General features: G+C 40.8%; 1 protein-coding gene across 6 annotated transcripts in view; it reads left to right on the forward strand.

Moving 5' to 3' along the window:
* Positions 1 to 10557, forward strand: part of fgfr3 (fibroblast growth factor receptor 3) — a 99116-nt gene extending 88559 nt beyond the window's left edge. For all 6 annotated transcript variants that reach the window (XM_008289589.1, XM_008289583.1, XM_008289584.1 and 3 more), the window contains exons 12-18: positions 177 to 287; positions 373 to 563; positions 1034 to 1156; positions 2466 to 2536; positions 7978 to 8115; positions 8522 to 8627; positions 9348 to 10557. In XM_008289589.1, the coding sequence (XP_008287811.1) occupies positions 177 to 287; positions 373 to 563; positions 1034 to 1156; positions 2466 to 2536; positions 7978 to 8115; positions 8522 to 8627; positions 9348 to 9512 (905 nt within the window). In that variant the 3' untranslated portion in view covers positions 9513 to 10557. The remainder of the gene's footprint in view (positions 1 to 176; positions 288 to 372; positions 564 to 1033; positions 1157 to 2465; positions 2537 to 7977; positions 8116 to 8521; positions 8628 to 9347) is intronic.
* The last annotated feature ends 3887 nt before the right edge of the window (positions 10558 to 14444 follow it).

Genomic DNA, 14444 nt, shown 5'->3' on the forward strand with positions numbered 1-14444 from the left:
CTCTCTACATAATAATCTGCTGAGTTCGTCTGGACTTGTCTTTGTTCTCTCTTATCTGTGTTTTTGTCCTTTTGTGTCTCCGAACTATTCATTACAAGAGAGGCACTTCATCAGTACAAATGGCCCTCTGCGGTGCCGTTCTGATCCGGCTTTACGTTCTCATTCTCTCGCCTCAGATGACGCCACGGATAAAGATTTGTCAGACCTGGTGTCGGAAATGGAGATGATGAAGATGATTGGGAAACACAAAAACATTATCAACCTGCTCGGAGCGTGCACGCAGGACGGTGAGGCTGCGGCGAAGTCTAGATTGTTTTAACGCTGGAATAAACCGTGTCCTGAAAGTGATTCTATTGTCGGTGCTGCCTTCAGGTCCGCTGTACGTCCTGGTGGAATACGCCTCCAAAGGTAACCTGAGGGAGTACCTGCGGGCGAGGCGGCCGCCGGGCATGGACTACTCCTTCGACACCTGCAAAATCCCCGATGAGCAGCTCACTTTCAAAGACCTGGTGTCTTGCGCCTACCAGGTTGCCCGAGGCATGGAGTACCTCGCCTCGCAGAAGGTCAGCCACATACATGCTGTGCTGCTTCAACTTAAATATTATCCCAAAGTAAAGAGAAAGAGAAGGATGCTTTGCTATAGGAAGTTTTGTTTCTTTTGCATGCTAGACGAGGCCAACACACTTTACGTTCAGTGTAGTAAATACCATTTTATTTGCATTTTATGTGCATCCTTTTGAAATCAAATCACGGTAACATTATGGTTGACCCGTTGTAGTGAGGTTTTGGTGTGTTTGAACTGAGTTGTGGGCTAAATATAGAAATAGGAATGTGTCTAAGTGAGGTAAACTGTTTGAGATGGTTCAAAGCATGACAAAATCAAAAAGTAAAGTTCATTAAAGGTTATCAAGAGGTTTTGTAGTTGGGGTAAAGGCAAATATTAGCCATGAGGATCTTTGTGTGGCGATATTCACTCAAGTGCATTGTATTCTGTCGAATGTGCGCTTAAAGTGTTTGTATTTCCTCCCTCCAGTGCATCCACAGAGACCTGGCAGCCAGAAACGTCCTTGTCACGGAGGACAACGTAATGAAGATCGCCGACTTCGGCCTCGCCAGAGACGTGCACAATATAGACTACTACAAAAAGACCACAAACGTGAGTCCCATTCCATCTGCGGGCTTCTCTGTGAGGGAAATAATGCCTGTTTTAAGTTGTGGGACGGGATTGCGTCGGCTACAGCAGAGCATTACGCACTCAGTGGCTCTTCAGTTTCATTCATCTTTTCAATGTCACAGTCAGGTCACAGAAGGAAAGTACAACACAACTCCAAATTGGATTAGTTTTTAATGGGCTAAATATGTGACTGAATGCTTTCATGCTGACAATATGAAGCTGTTTTATTGAAAGCTACTCGTGGCTATGATTGGATTTCAAAAGCTGCATTGAATGTCTGTTTCCTTATTTGACCCGATAGCTGCTGATCTGATCTTTGTCTGTTGCATTAGGTTTAAGTTGCTTCTGTTTAGTCTGAGCAAATACAGTTGTGAGCAAAAGTGCACTTGCCGGTGTCAGTATCTGTCGAGCCAGTCAAACTTTTCCTCTTGAAACAGCACCTTAAGGCTCAACTGTAGTTTGCTGCTGATCACAAGGACAAAGAAAAAAGCCTTCTGGAGGAAAGTTCTGGTCAGATAAAACTAAAATTTAGCTGTTTGACCACAATGACTGGAAATAGGTTTGGGGAAGAAAAGATGAGGCCTTTAACCCCAAGAACACTGAACCCACCATCAAGCATGGTGGTGGCAGCATCATGCTGTGGGGTTGTTTTGCTGCCAGGGGAACTGGTGCTTTACGAAAAGTAAAGGAAGTAAAGTGAAGGAAAACCTAAAACCAACAGCCAGAAGGTTGGATCTTGGATATAGTTGGGTTTTCCAACAAGACAATGAGCCACAACATACACCAAAAATGGTAAAGAGATAGTTAAATCAGGATAGAATTAAGGTTTTAGACTGGTCTTCCCAAAGTCCTGACTTAAACCATCAAGAACCTGTGGACTGTGATGAAGAAACATGTTAGAAAGACAAGTTGAGATGAACTGCACCAATTCTGTTAAAGGAGTGGTCAATGGTACAACCAGAAGCTTGAAAGAAGCTTACCAAAAGCGCCTAACTGAGCTGAAAATGGCCAATATATGTATATCTTGACCCAGCAAGAACCAAAATGGGTTTCAATTGTTCCATTATAGAAAATTAAGAGTTATATGAGTCATTGGAAACTCAATACTATATATACGTGGTCTTTACAAGTGTATGTTAACTTGTATGGTTGTCCTTTAGCGATATTTCCACAGCAGCCACTCGATGAACTTCACCAGTTGACTTTGTCTGTTTGGGTTCATATTTTGCCGTCTGCTGTGTACAGAACGGTTCTGCTGACTTGCGGTTCTGTTGTGTTTCTCTTCTTTCAGGGCCGTCTGCCCGTGAAATGGATGGCTCCGGAGGCTCTGTTCGACCGGGTCTACACGCACCAGAGCGATGTGTGAGTTTGCACAAACCAACCGTCGCATGCCGACCGTCCACTCATGTGTGGCTGCTGTACACCGGAGGAATCTGGGTGCTGAAATATCATGACTGAGCGCGTTAGCATCAAGCGCATGTGAATACAGAATCGCGGCGTTCCCCTCTCCAAACATCTCCCGCTCGCTGTCGACTCCGCCCGCCCGATAATCCCGAGTTTCTTGCGTATCGACGGCTTCGCATTCCTCGGCGCGTTTGTTCTTTAATCTCCCGACGCGACATCAGAGGTGGAAAGAAACACAGCGGTAGCTCCAACGTCCTACCGTTGTTTTGTCAGCGCAAATCCAACCTGCTCCAGGACAGGCGGAGATAAGAGGGTCGGTGGATTTATCTCAAGGTGTTCCCTCGGGCCGTTTTTTTTTTTTTTCTTTCGGTTTCAAAGGATTCGGAGGAGACTTTTACGACCTCTGATTGCTTCCGCGATCGACAGAATGAAAGGCGAGTTCAGGCGAGGAGGTCACAAAGTCAATCTGTCTTGCAGTAGCCGCCTTTTTAAACCGAATTTCACCCCCCCGCCGGTTAAAGCCAGACGCTGTGTCCCCAGCGCAGCCATCCAAGCCAAACACGGGCCCCTGTCAACACTGGCTCGCCGTGTGATTACACTAGACTGGGAACGGGCCGAGGGGAGAATCAGCCCGCTCTGTTATTTCAGCAGGTCTGGATTACAGAGTCGATCCTCCCGCCAAACCTCCTCCTCCTCCTCCCTTTATACAGTAGTCGCTCTGAAGCCAGTTTACTCTCACACGCCCTGCGGGACTTCGACTTTTGACCCGTGATGGTTTTTTGTTTTTTTCCTGTTCAATTAAAACACATTAAAGCGATGAAACAATGAAACACAGCTGAAAATGACACGAAACCTTCGCAGTTCGTGCAGTTAGGTTCGTTTCAACTTCCCAGCTGCAAATGCGACAACATTTGGGAGCCATTTTTATGGGATTATTTCACACCTCTTTTTTGTGCAGAGAAACTGCGCGCCCTTTAAGTAAATTAACATCATCACATCGAGACAAGATGAATTTACTTTTCAAATTCATTCACCAGCCAGTAAAGCTTTCCTCCTCGCTGCCAAAGTCGGCGAGGTGAGGATTTTATTCTGAGCGGCTTCGAAAGGTGTCGGCCTATAAAAGCGGCGGGGAACAAATCGTACCGCACCTTGGCGGTGACGCACTAGAAGCAGAAAAGGTGGATGAAGTGTGAACTGAAACAAGCTGTTGTATAAACATGTGGAGCTCAAACCTGGAGCTGATGGCGCTGACACAGCAATCGCTTTAATTGGAGAAATCCCTACTAATATGCAATTAATTAAACATTGCGCAGCAGATTATGACGCTGGTGGTCTTTGCTAAGCTTGTAATCAGGAGATCAGCTACCATATAGAGGAGAGCAACATGACTGAAAACTTTGCATTTAGCAGCATGTGCAACACAATACATTTGCTGAGACATTTTTTTCTGCAGAAGAAAGAAGAAAAAAAAAGCTCAACAGTGTCTTGACTGCACATTATCTCCAAAAAACTGTATTAAAATGTCTCCAGGATGGAAACCGCACGACAACAGACTAAATAAATCAAGAAGGGAGGCAGAGCTGCATGTGAAAACGGCGACGACTTGCAGAACTGCTGCTAAAATCAGATGTAAGACAATAAAGTCGCGGTCGATTTCTCCAAACCACCTGGCTCGAACGCGAGGTTCTGCCAGATAATCAGCAACTCTTTTGGCAGCAGCGGCAGACGGAAAGCAGAGAGTGTGCTCATTTAAAAATGAATAATAATGGTGCATTTTTATGTGAGCTACAGATCCACCTTGTGGCTGAATTTAATCTTTAAGCAGCATTGTTCTTCTGTCAGTGTGGAGATATTTGACATCTTTCTTTGTGTAGTTTCAGCGGCTTTTCAACCCACGACAGGAAGAAATATTTGGAACAAAACTAGTCAGATTTGAATTAAATATAAAGTCCTGCAACCTTATAGAAACATCAAAACCAAGGCTAGAAGTAGAGAGAACTCAGTAGAAAATGGTTTCTTTGATTATATATTTTACAAAAAAAATAGAATCAGGATGCACAAGACTCTCAGCTGCCACCAATACAGGAAAAACAAATTGTGGCTCTACATACTAGAGATATTTTACTACTTTTTGCTTTGTGTATGCACAGCCTGCAGTTCAGCCGAAAAGTTCCAGATTTGTTGTCCAGTGACTGTTTTTCACAGCTGAGTCACTAAAGGCTTCAGATTTGCGCCGAGGAACGCAGAATTTTTTGTTTTTTACAGAATGTGGGGACTGCACACACTTTATTTTGGGAGAATTTGTAAATCGTCATTTGTACATGGAGAATCCAACTGCTTTTCAAACCCAACGACGGGTTTCGAAGCTCAGAGCTTTGAGGCCGATCGGTGCAGACTGTACACACCGCTGTACAAATGTTACCGACCAGACGCGTGCCAGGAAAATAAAGCTCAAAGCAAATGATAGTTCAGAGGAGAGGCTATGTGAGGACATTCACACCTTTATAATTAGTCGTTAAAAGAGCTGCGATTGAAGTCGTCGCTGCAGGAGTTTGGACGCGCTTTGATTCGCGGCTACGTGCTTTTCCAAGGTCTGAATTCTCCAGAAATCCTGTGCTATGTCTGTGCAGCTGCTATATTCTGCAAGAAAGTGCAAAGCCTTTTAGAAACACCTACAAGAGTGTATGCTGTGCTTGATATGAGGGACGATGCTTACTTATGCATGAAGTGGCCTTTAAATTCTCCCCTCACGTACACAGAACATCTAAATCTCACAAATCCAAACTCATACTTTGCTGCAGGTGCCACTAAAAAATAAATGCTTGCCCTTTGTTCTGATCCTTAAGGTCGTTCACAGGGTGTTCGTGAACCCATTCCAACCCTAAAAACCTGCTTTGTTTACGCCCAGAACAACCTGAGCTTTATTTTCCCCGTGAATGTTGATGTCTCTCTCTCGGCTCAGGCCCTCAGCGTTCGGACCAGCCGGCTCGGCCAGCAGCGGCTGTTTTTTCCGCCCTCCGGACCGGAGCGAGGATAATTAGATTAAACCCGCTGGGCGCTGCAGCGAGAGGGGGCGTCTCATTCTGATTCACTGGACGAACGGCCCAACAATAGTACGGCGGGTTAATAGGCCGCCCATTATCTGATTACCTTCCCTCATTTTTTAGCCATTTAGGAATAAATGCGGCCGCTCGGTCAAGCTGCTGCCACTGAGGGAGAATGAAAGAGAGATGATGGCTTGGTTTGGAGCCGCCGGAGGTTCTGGGTTGGACGGCAGCTGCACTGTAGATACTGTATAATAAGGTTTTCCATTCATCTTCGGCGCGCCACTTTAGGTGACGTTTCGCAGCCAAATTACAAAGCAAATGCACATAAATTTGAAGCTGTTTGCGTCAACAATGTTCTGGATGCTCGTCTGAGAGTTTTCCGTCCACATCAACACAGCAAACGCGTGATTACACCTCTTTTAATTTGCATGCTTAAAGTCGTTTTTTTTTATTTTCCCATCTGAACTCCAAGCACAGTTTTCCCAACAATTTAAAGTCCTGCACCTCTGTGGAAACACAACAACCCTGGCTAGAGGCAGAGGGAGCTCAGACATGTCTTCTGAGCAGGAAAACAAACTGACACTGAGGAAGACGGTGTGGATATGCGGGTGAATAAAAGGAAAGGTGGTCGGTTTGTCTGAACGTGGCTGCAGATAGTTTCCTGCGTGTTTACTTGTGTGCAGTTGCATCGTTCTGGTTTTTTATTTTGCATGAAGGAGCTGCTCTCAGGGCAGTGTTGTTGTTGTGCATTTAAGAGCTGCTGACAAGATGTTTATCAGTCAGTCTGGCTGTCAGTGAACTCCAGGCAGTTTCTAGGCATTTATTTTGTTCTTTTTTTACATTTTTACTCACTGTGAGCTCATTTTTTCACTGTGATATAAAGTCCTGCACTTTTATGGAAACAGCACAGCCAGGAATAGAAGGAGAGAGAAATTAGAAATGTTTTCTGTGCAGTTATAATGCCATAAATCATACAAAATCAATCAAATTTAAGTTTAATTTATTTGATAATCTGTTTTATTTTATTAATCAACGTGTTCAGCATTTTCTGCAAAGGCTGTTACCTTTTTTTTTTCATTTTAAATAGTGACTTTACATACTAAAGATGTTTTTCTACTTTTATTTTTAATTTATTTCCATACTTGTCTATGTAAACACGGCCTGCAGTTCAACCAAACAGTCTCTACATTTTTGTCATGTGACTATCCATTGCAGCTGAGTCACTCGTGGCTTTTTTGTTGCACAAACGTTTGCAGAACTTTTACTTTTTTTACAGATTTTGATTAAAGCAACCCGCTTATTTTTGACGATTTATTTTCTTTTCTTTTTTTTAAACAGGATTTTTTGATTTGGTTGTGTTGGTTACGTCACCAAGGAGTAGTTCAAGGACAGTTATAAAGTTGTAAATCTGGGCATTCTCTCTGTTTTCACAGTTTCTGGCTCTGATAAATGGTGTGATTGTGTCGATTTTTAAAGATAACATCATTTTAAAACCTGCTGGCAGATTTTAGTCTTCTACAAGCTCATGTCTGTCTGTCAGTGCTGCATATGTAGTAGTTTTACTGCCACATCACAGTGTCAGAGCAGCGACACCAATGCAGAGAGAACGTCTCCTTTGAATGGACTAAAGTCAGGCCAGCTTCATCGCAGCATCAAAGATGCTGTCAGGGAGGTTTTTATTGAATTGATGTAATAAACAGCTGCAAATGTGGCTCAAATCGTCCCAGATTAGGCCGAAAATACTCCATGAAAAGACCAAAACCCACAATTAAATCATGTGTTCTGCTCCTGATATTGATCAAATGCACTGTTTACTCTTCTTCAGTAACATTTGCTGAAAAAACCTCAAGTAAGCAGCTGTTTTAGGAAAGTTTGAGAGGTTTTTGTGCAGCGTTTTTATAGGTTTGCATCCAGGATTTGGGCCTGAGAGCCACAGATGAGGTGGTTTTAGTTCCTTAAAGGCATTTGTTGGCTTTAAAAAGTCTAGAATAACACCTCTGTTTGGCTTTAAAACTGGCTTGTCTCTTGAGAACGAAGCGCTGCATCTAATCACTGATTAACACATTGACAGAAATCATTATTCGGCTCACTTCTGTGCCCGTTTTATTCCTTTCGTGTCTTTTATTTCTTGCTTGGGGGAAGAGATGTTGATTTTCACCAGGATTGACCAGCTGTCTGAGACAATAACAATCTGGAATAGATTTTTAAATTGGGTGCAGTTAACACTATTTAAGATCAATATTCGCCCCCGAACAGATCGATCGGTTTCTGGACGAAGGGAGCTTCCTTCTGAGTTGCTGCTGTTCGACCTGCGATGTGTTTTCAGCGTGTTTTGTGTCTCTGTGCGTTCAGGTGGTCTTACGGGGTTTTGCTGTGGGAGATCTTCACCCTGGGAGGTTCGCCGTACCCGGGAATCCCAGTGGAGGAGCTCTTTAAGCTGCTGAAGGAGGGACATCGGATGGACAAACCTGCCAACTGCACCCATGAACTGTAGGTGTCCGGTTAAATCAGAGTTCAGTGTGTTAGCAGGAAGTTTAAAACAACTAAAATACAGCAAATATACGATTAAATCAACTGTTTTTGGTTACAAATCACAGAAAATGTTTAAAAAATCAACTTTAATCTGCACTAAGGGAGTTCTGTCTGATGTTATTCTGAATATTTTTGTAAATGTAGTTTTATTTTTTTATATATTTTGGAGTGTTTTTATGCACATGTGTATATATATTTTTAAATAGTCTTTCTAACTAACCGTACATCAGCTCTGTGTGAGTTCTGTGTGTTTTTAATATGAAAACTGCTGCTGCAAGATCAAAATCTGAGAATATTTGCTGTGAATATGTCATTTTTATCCAATGAGACGCAGTTAAACCGAACCGTGCCGTTTGGTTTCCAGGTACATGATCATGAGGGAGTGCTGGCACGCCGTGCCGTCGCAGAGGCCGACCTTCAGGCAGCTGGTGGAAGATCACGACCGGGTTTTATCAATGACCTCCACCGATGTGAGTCTCCCTCCACAGCTGCCGTTCAGCACGATAACGGGGATAAAAGCAGGAAAACTACAGCGTTTACGGTTTAGTTTCACCTTGGATCAGTGCAACGTGTTGCTAAAAACACAAGTTCAGATCAACAGCCAAAGAAATCAAGCGTTTAGTTCATCACCTCGACCTGTGTTTCTCATTAACATTTAAGAAATACTTAAACAATGTAGGAAATCCAACCTGTCTATGGGTGTTTTTTACTCACTGTGGGCTCATTTTTAAACACAATATAAAGTCGATTGTTGTTGAGTCATTCTCAGTTGCAATGCTGACAGGAGAGTTTTTAGGTTTTTACACGCTTTGGTTCGATAAACTGCTTGTTTTTGGCATTTTTTTAAAAAAATGAGGCATGGAAAATAAAGCGTTTTTACTGAAATATCATGATTTTAAGCTTAAATTTGGTTAATTAAAGCTTGAATAGTTACACATGAATAGTTCAAGGACCATCAGAGAGTTTAAAACTCAGTTATTCTTTTTGCTTTAACTCTTTATGATTCTGATAAGTGGTGTAAATTTGAGTTTTTAAGTTTGGAAGATTGAAATTCAACTACCAAACAGAGTTTAAAGCCTATTTCAGCTGTTTATCTGTGTTATTATGGTAGAAATAAAGGTGACACTAAAGGAAACTGTGACAAACAGCAGGGGTGTGACGTCTAACCTCGGTCTAACCTGCCCTGACAGGAGTACCTGGACCTGTCGGTGCCCTTCGAGCAGTACTCGCCCACCTGTCAGGACTCCAACAGCACCTGCTCCTCGGGGGACGACTCGGTGTTCGCCCACGACCCGCTGCCCGAGGAGCCCTGTCTTCCCAAACAGCTGCCCAGCAACGGGGCGATTCGGACGTAGAGCCGCCGGAGGGACGCTGACGGATCGACCTCTGAGCGACTCGAGCACCGCCGCCGCCACACCCGGACAAACTCAGCATGCAATACTTCCTTCAGCTCCTCGACTCGTCTTAAACTCTCCCCTCAAAGACTCCTTAAACGTTGAAGGATTATTTTTTTGTTCTCCTTTTCAGAAAAAATTCTATTTTTGTACTCGGGCCAGTCTTTTGTTACGGACAATCTGTGGGGTGAAACCATTCCGTGCCTACTGGGATTTTAAAAAACAAAAACCTCCTGACTGAATGAAACAAGGATGTAAAGGGGGAGGAAATGAAGGGCATTGATGATGAGCGACTGATTGGCGATCCAGTAGGCGGGCGACTTTTTTGTTTGTTTTTTAAATCCTCGGAGCCCTGAAAGTTCGCGAGAAAAACCAACCAGCAGACGCCAGAATCGACTCGATGACGGGACTCATTCTTCCAAGACAGGATGGCGTGTTTTTACTCCCGCGTGTTTGTATCGTCGCATTTTAGCATCCGGCTTTTTGTGATAATCATGGAACAGATTCCTCATCGCGTGAGGCGACGCTTCAGGGCCGTTCAGTAATAAGAACAGTGAGATTCGGAGGTTGTTTTTTTTTTAATGTATCTAGAAAGTGATTTATTGTAAATATATAAATGCAAATATGTATGATATTGCTGTCCACAGCCATGTACTTAAAAGACAAAAAACTACATTTTTTTTTTAAGATATTTGTTTTAGGATGGAAGCGTCGCAGTCTAGAAGACACTGTCATGATGTGTAAAACATTTAATCAGAAAAAAGGTTTATTTGAATAATTAACGTGTATATTTGTAAAGATATTTATAGACTTAACATGTGGTTCTTAAGTTCGAAAGGTCTAGTTTAGGATTTTAGTACTGTACGCAAAGATTTTTATTTCTTTTTTTTGTTGTTGTTTTGTTTTTTTTGGTAACTTATTTTACAACCGTTATTTTCACAACTCCTCTGGTTTTTCGATCCATCTTTTTATTATTGGTTTGTTTACAGTTTAAAACAAAAAAAAACAAAAGAGAGAGAGAGAATAAGAATGTACGACAGGCGATTTACGATTGGAGTTCAAATTCTGGTGTGGAATAAGTTTGCAATACGATGGCAACGGTTAGCTCTTGCTGGGCAAGAAAACGCAGCGCTTCAAGATACCAGAGAGACCTTCTAGTGCGACTGAAGTACTTTAACGCGTGTTGAACGTCACGAACAACGACTAGCTGTGAATCAGGAGAAGCCTTCAGGGAACCTCGGCAGCGTTTTTAAGGAAAAATCCTCCTATTTTGACTGTTTTCCAACGTTTTCGAATAATAGAAAAGTTAGTGAATGAGCCATTTCAGGTAGATTTTAATGGTGAACTACAGTTCCCAGCATGCCTTTCTGCACTTATCAGCTATAATGTGCTCGTGGCATTAAGAAAAATGTGAAAATATGCTAAAGAACAAGTGGTTTTAATGGCTAAAGAACAAACTAAGAACATTTTAAAATGCATTTCTCTATTGCCCCAAACTTGCTCCATGTTTTTGCCGCAATGCATTCTGGGCTTTGGAGTCCAGTTAGAACGCAGAACTTGCTCTTCTGGCCACTTTAAGGATGGATCTACACTGTAAAAAGAAAAGAAGAAGTCGATGTTTTTAACCGTTTTTAACTGTAATCATGTGAAAAATGATCTGTTGGTTGACAGATTTTCTCTGTTTTGTTGAATTATAGATAATAATTCATAAATTCACAGGAAAAAAAGTATTAATTAACATGTTAACTGTAAAAACAAAATTTTAAACAAAGTCTACATCAAAAATCTGTATTTTTACAGCAGTTGACTGTAAAATTAGACTATTTTTGACTTAATTTAACCAGAAAAAAATTATTTCACAGTTGTTTTCCACTTTTTTTGGAAGAAAAGTATGTATATTTCGGACAGAAAACTTGTGAATTTTTTTTAAAAACTGAATTATTATATTACTCGTAAAATCCCATTAAAAAAGTATTAATTTACAGATAAACTATAAAAAATATTCACAACAAAAATGTGTGTTTTTAACGTTTGACCATGAAATCACACAACTTTTACTGTACTTCAGCTAAAACTATCATTATTTACAGATTTTTGCCGTTATTTTGTACTATTTTTAAAGTTTTTAAACATTACCGTATTCCAACATTTTTTTTTAATATCATTTTTGTCACACTTTTCAGTTTATTTACTTTTTTTTTTTTTTTGCAGTGTAGAAATAAGCTCTTGCTCTTTAATTCTGAACCGAAAAATCTGATTTAAAAAAACTCACAAAAAGCACCCAGTTGCTCCACTTAAACCTCCAGCAGCTGCTTTTCTTTTTCCTCTCTTTAAATTAAACAGTTAAAGGTGGATTTTTTCTTAAAAGCGCTTCTGAAGGCTTCGGTCTCTAAACTCTTAAAGGTCACAGGGTCGACGCGAACGGACGAAACGTGCTCGAGCGACACACCGAGCACTTGCACTCACAGACGTACAATAAAAATAAATTTAAAAAAAAAAAACATCAGCTGGAAGGCAGAAATGTAAAAGCTGTTTGTGCTTGAGTGAAACAAAAAAAAAAACAAAAAAAACAAAAAGAAACCTGCCCGGATGCTTGAGATGTTATCGCTGCTCTTATAGTATTAATACTGAAAATGAAGGCAAAGCTGCGCGACTCACACGTCAAACGGCGAAAAAAGAAAATATATATACAGTTTATATATAAATATATATAAATATATCGGTTTGTTAAAAGGAGACTCTGAAGTGTGCGGTGGGTTCAAGTTTGCTGAGAAAAAAAAAAGTGCCAAATTAGTCTTATTTGAGTTCTCCAGATATCCGGACGCTGCACTGTTCAATGTAGGTGTGCAGCAAAGGATCATGGGATTTGCCAAATGGATTATCTCCACCTTTTACTTTTTGTTTTTTATGACATGCAGTCGTCTCTCTAGCTGACTCCCCAAATAAATAACAACAAAAATGTTTACAGAGTCTGTTTTTTTAAAAGTCGCAAAAAGGGAAGAAAAAAAAAACAATATTAACGTTCAGAAAGTCATTCGCTGCTAAATGATGATAAAATCCGTTTGGTTCCTCTGCAACGGCCTTAACTGAGAAATCACTTAACAAAATCACCGCCCTGCTGTTTAAAGTACTTAAACGTGTGACGATTTGTGTTTCAATCTGTTGCTACGCTGGTGGATTTTTAATTAGCGGTTTATGTGCAGAATCAAGGCCTTTGGAAAGTAAACAAAAATATAAATAAAGTTATTGGAGGTTTTTTAAGTTACAGTTTTGGCCCCAAAATCTAACAAAGTGCCTGGAGGGTCATTTATAGCGAACAGCAAAAGGAGATCAGATCATCTTTGAATGTATAATTGTAAAGAAAGAAAAAAAGCATTTAGATTCTAGAAGCAGGTTATGCAAATTTTAGCCTGATTTTATTTTTTTTTTTTAAAGTGAACAAAACAGACGAAAAAGAAAAAAAAAAAGAAGAGGCACTTCTGCAAAAGGTTGGATGGATCTAATGAAACGGATGCTGTTTTGGTTTTATTTATTCTTCCATGCTGGGTAAAAGCTTTCCCTATGGTGAGAGTGTTTTTACTCAGAGCTGTCTGCTTTTTTTTTTTTTCAGTGTTTTTCATTTAAGAGCCAGAAGAAGAAGAAGAAGAAAATGATGATGATGATGATGATGATGATGATGATGATGATGATGATGATGTAGAGTAGTAATCTGACTAGATGCGCTTTGCTCCTGGCATAGTTTATCCTCTTATTATTTTATTTTATTTGCTGTCTCCTTGTCCAGCTCTCCCCGTCTCTCTCTCTGTTGTTCTGTCTTGTTGTTTTTAACATGTGGCAGCAGCAAAAGTTGACATTTTATTTTGAAAATCCTGACTTTTGATCATTTCTTCTGAATTAAATAACACATTTAAGTGAAGAGGTTCGGTTCTGAGGCTGTTTTCACTGTCGCAGAAATTTTAAAAAATCAACACTGATTTATTTGCAAAAAAAAAAAAAGCAAGTTGCGTTAAAAACAACAAAGCTATTTAAGAGTGTTTTCTTAGCTGGATATATTTAAGAGGAGGGCTTCTTACTGTATGTACAGTTGACCTGGAACCAGCTGTGGTCGGATTCGTTTATTTATTCTGTGTTTTATTCGCCCTCCGGATAATCAGGATCCAGATCTTTCCCTCCAGATTTATCAAAAATTATTCTTTTTTTGCATATTATATTTAATTTCCTGCTCGACTCTACTTCTCATTGACTCTAACCGGTCGGTCCTGATTAATTTACAGCTTGACCTGTAGCTTTTACGCGGCTGTTTTCCTTTTTTGCATTCCACATCCGGCTTGTTGCAGCAACAGCGAGACAGAAACCCCAGTTTTTCTTTTAATTTATTTTTCTTCCCTCTGTGCTCTAACATAGAAAGGTGGAACTAACCATTTGGCATTATGTGACTTTTGTTTGTGTTTTTGTTTGTAATTCATAGCTTGTTTGTTGCGATGTTTTTGATCATGATGAATCCTCTGTAACATTCCACCACAACAACAACAACAACAACAACAACAACAGCCCCTCTGGGCAAACTCCTCCCGCTGGGATTCGAAAGAGAAAAAAAAAACGCAACAAAAAAACCCCGACTATTTCACGACTTTCTCTTCCTCTACGTCTCTCTCTCAGTCTCTCTCTTTCTCTCTGTGCCTGACAAACTATGCCTGTCAACAAAAGGTTTTCAATAAACATGTTATAATAGCGATTGCTGTCGGCCCCGTCTCTGTCACTTTGCAGCGCAGATGTTCTCCTGTGGCAAAAAAAAACTGATCTGCATGATTCAGGGTGAATGAATCAGAAGCTTTGGAAGGTATGGTAATGAGCTGAAACCAAAATACCACACGGAAAACAGTGAAATAAGAC

Source organism: Stegastes partitus, unplaced genomic scaffold (genome assembly GCF_000690725.1).
Source record: "Stegastes partitus isolate 25-593 unplaced genomic scaffold, Stegastes_partitus-1.0.2 Scaffold623, whole genome shotgun sequence".
Taxonomy (NCBI): domain Eukaryota; kingdom Metazoa; phylum Chordata; class Actinopteri; family Pomacentridae; genus Stegastes; species Stegastes partitus.